At 67.9% G+C, this 498-nt stretch overlaps 1 protein-coding gene across 1 annotated transcript in view; it reads left to right on the top strand.

Moving 5' to 3' along the window:
- Nucleotides 1–498, top strand: part of LOC101634394 (chromosome unknown open reading frame, human C11orf86) — a 947-nt gene continuing 449 nt past the window's right edge. Inside the window, exon 1 of the mRNA XM_012725128.1 lies at nucleotides 1–270. Coding sequence (XP_012580582.1) covers nucleotides 1–270 — 270 coding nt within the window. The remainder of the gene's footprint in view (nucleotides 271–498) is intronic.

Below are 498 nucleotides of genomic sequence, written 5' to 3'. Positions count from 1 at the left end.
ATGAGCACCGGGCCACGCAGCCAGTCCTTGCGAGCACCGCGGCGCGCCTACGGCCAGCTCCAGGAGGCCGGGGGGAAGCCCTCGGAGGGCCGGCTGCGCCGCTCACGGAGCCTCAGACAGGAGAAGCTCAGACAGGAGAAGCCCGATGGAGGCCCAGACGGGCCGGATGGCCCTGGCCCGGAGACGCTGGGGGACACGGAGCAGCTGATCCGAGCCCAGCGCGGAGGCAGCCGGGGGTGGCTGAAGCAGTACCGGCAGGTTTGCTGGAGGGTAGCGGCCTGCGGGAGGACCCTGGGGCGGGGCGCCCAGGGGAAAGAAGCCCAAGAGCCATCTGTTGGCAGGCTGGAGGGAGAGTGTCCCTGCGCAGGGCCTGAGTCTTGGGGTGTGTGCCTCGTGCACTGGGGAGTCACGGAAGGCTTTGGAGATGACGATCTATCCGGTCAGTGTTTCATTGTGTGTGGATAAACCGCTGTTGCTGGACGCAGATCAGCCTGCGCC

The sequence above is a fragment of the Condylura cristata genome, unplaced genomic scaffold (genome assembly GCF_000260355.1).
Source record: "Condylura cristata isolate star-nosed mole 26May11 unplaced genomic scaffold, ConCri1.0 scaffold00015, whole genome shotgun sequence".
In the NCBI taxonomy this organism is placed as follows: Eukaryota; Metazoa; Chordata; class Mammalia; order Eulipotyphla; family Talpidae; genus Condylura; species Condylura cristata.
This window is presented reverse-complemented; position numbering and strand designations above follow the sequence as displayed.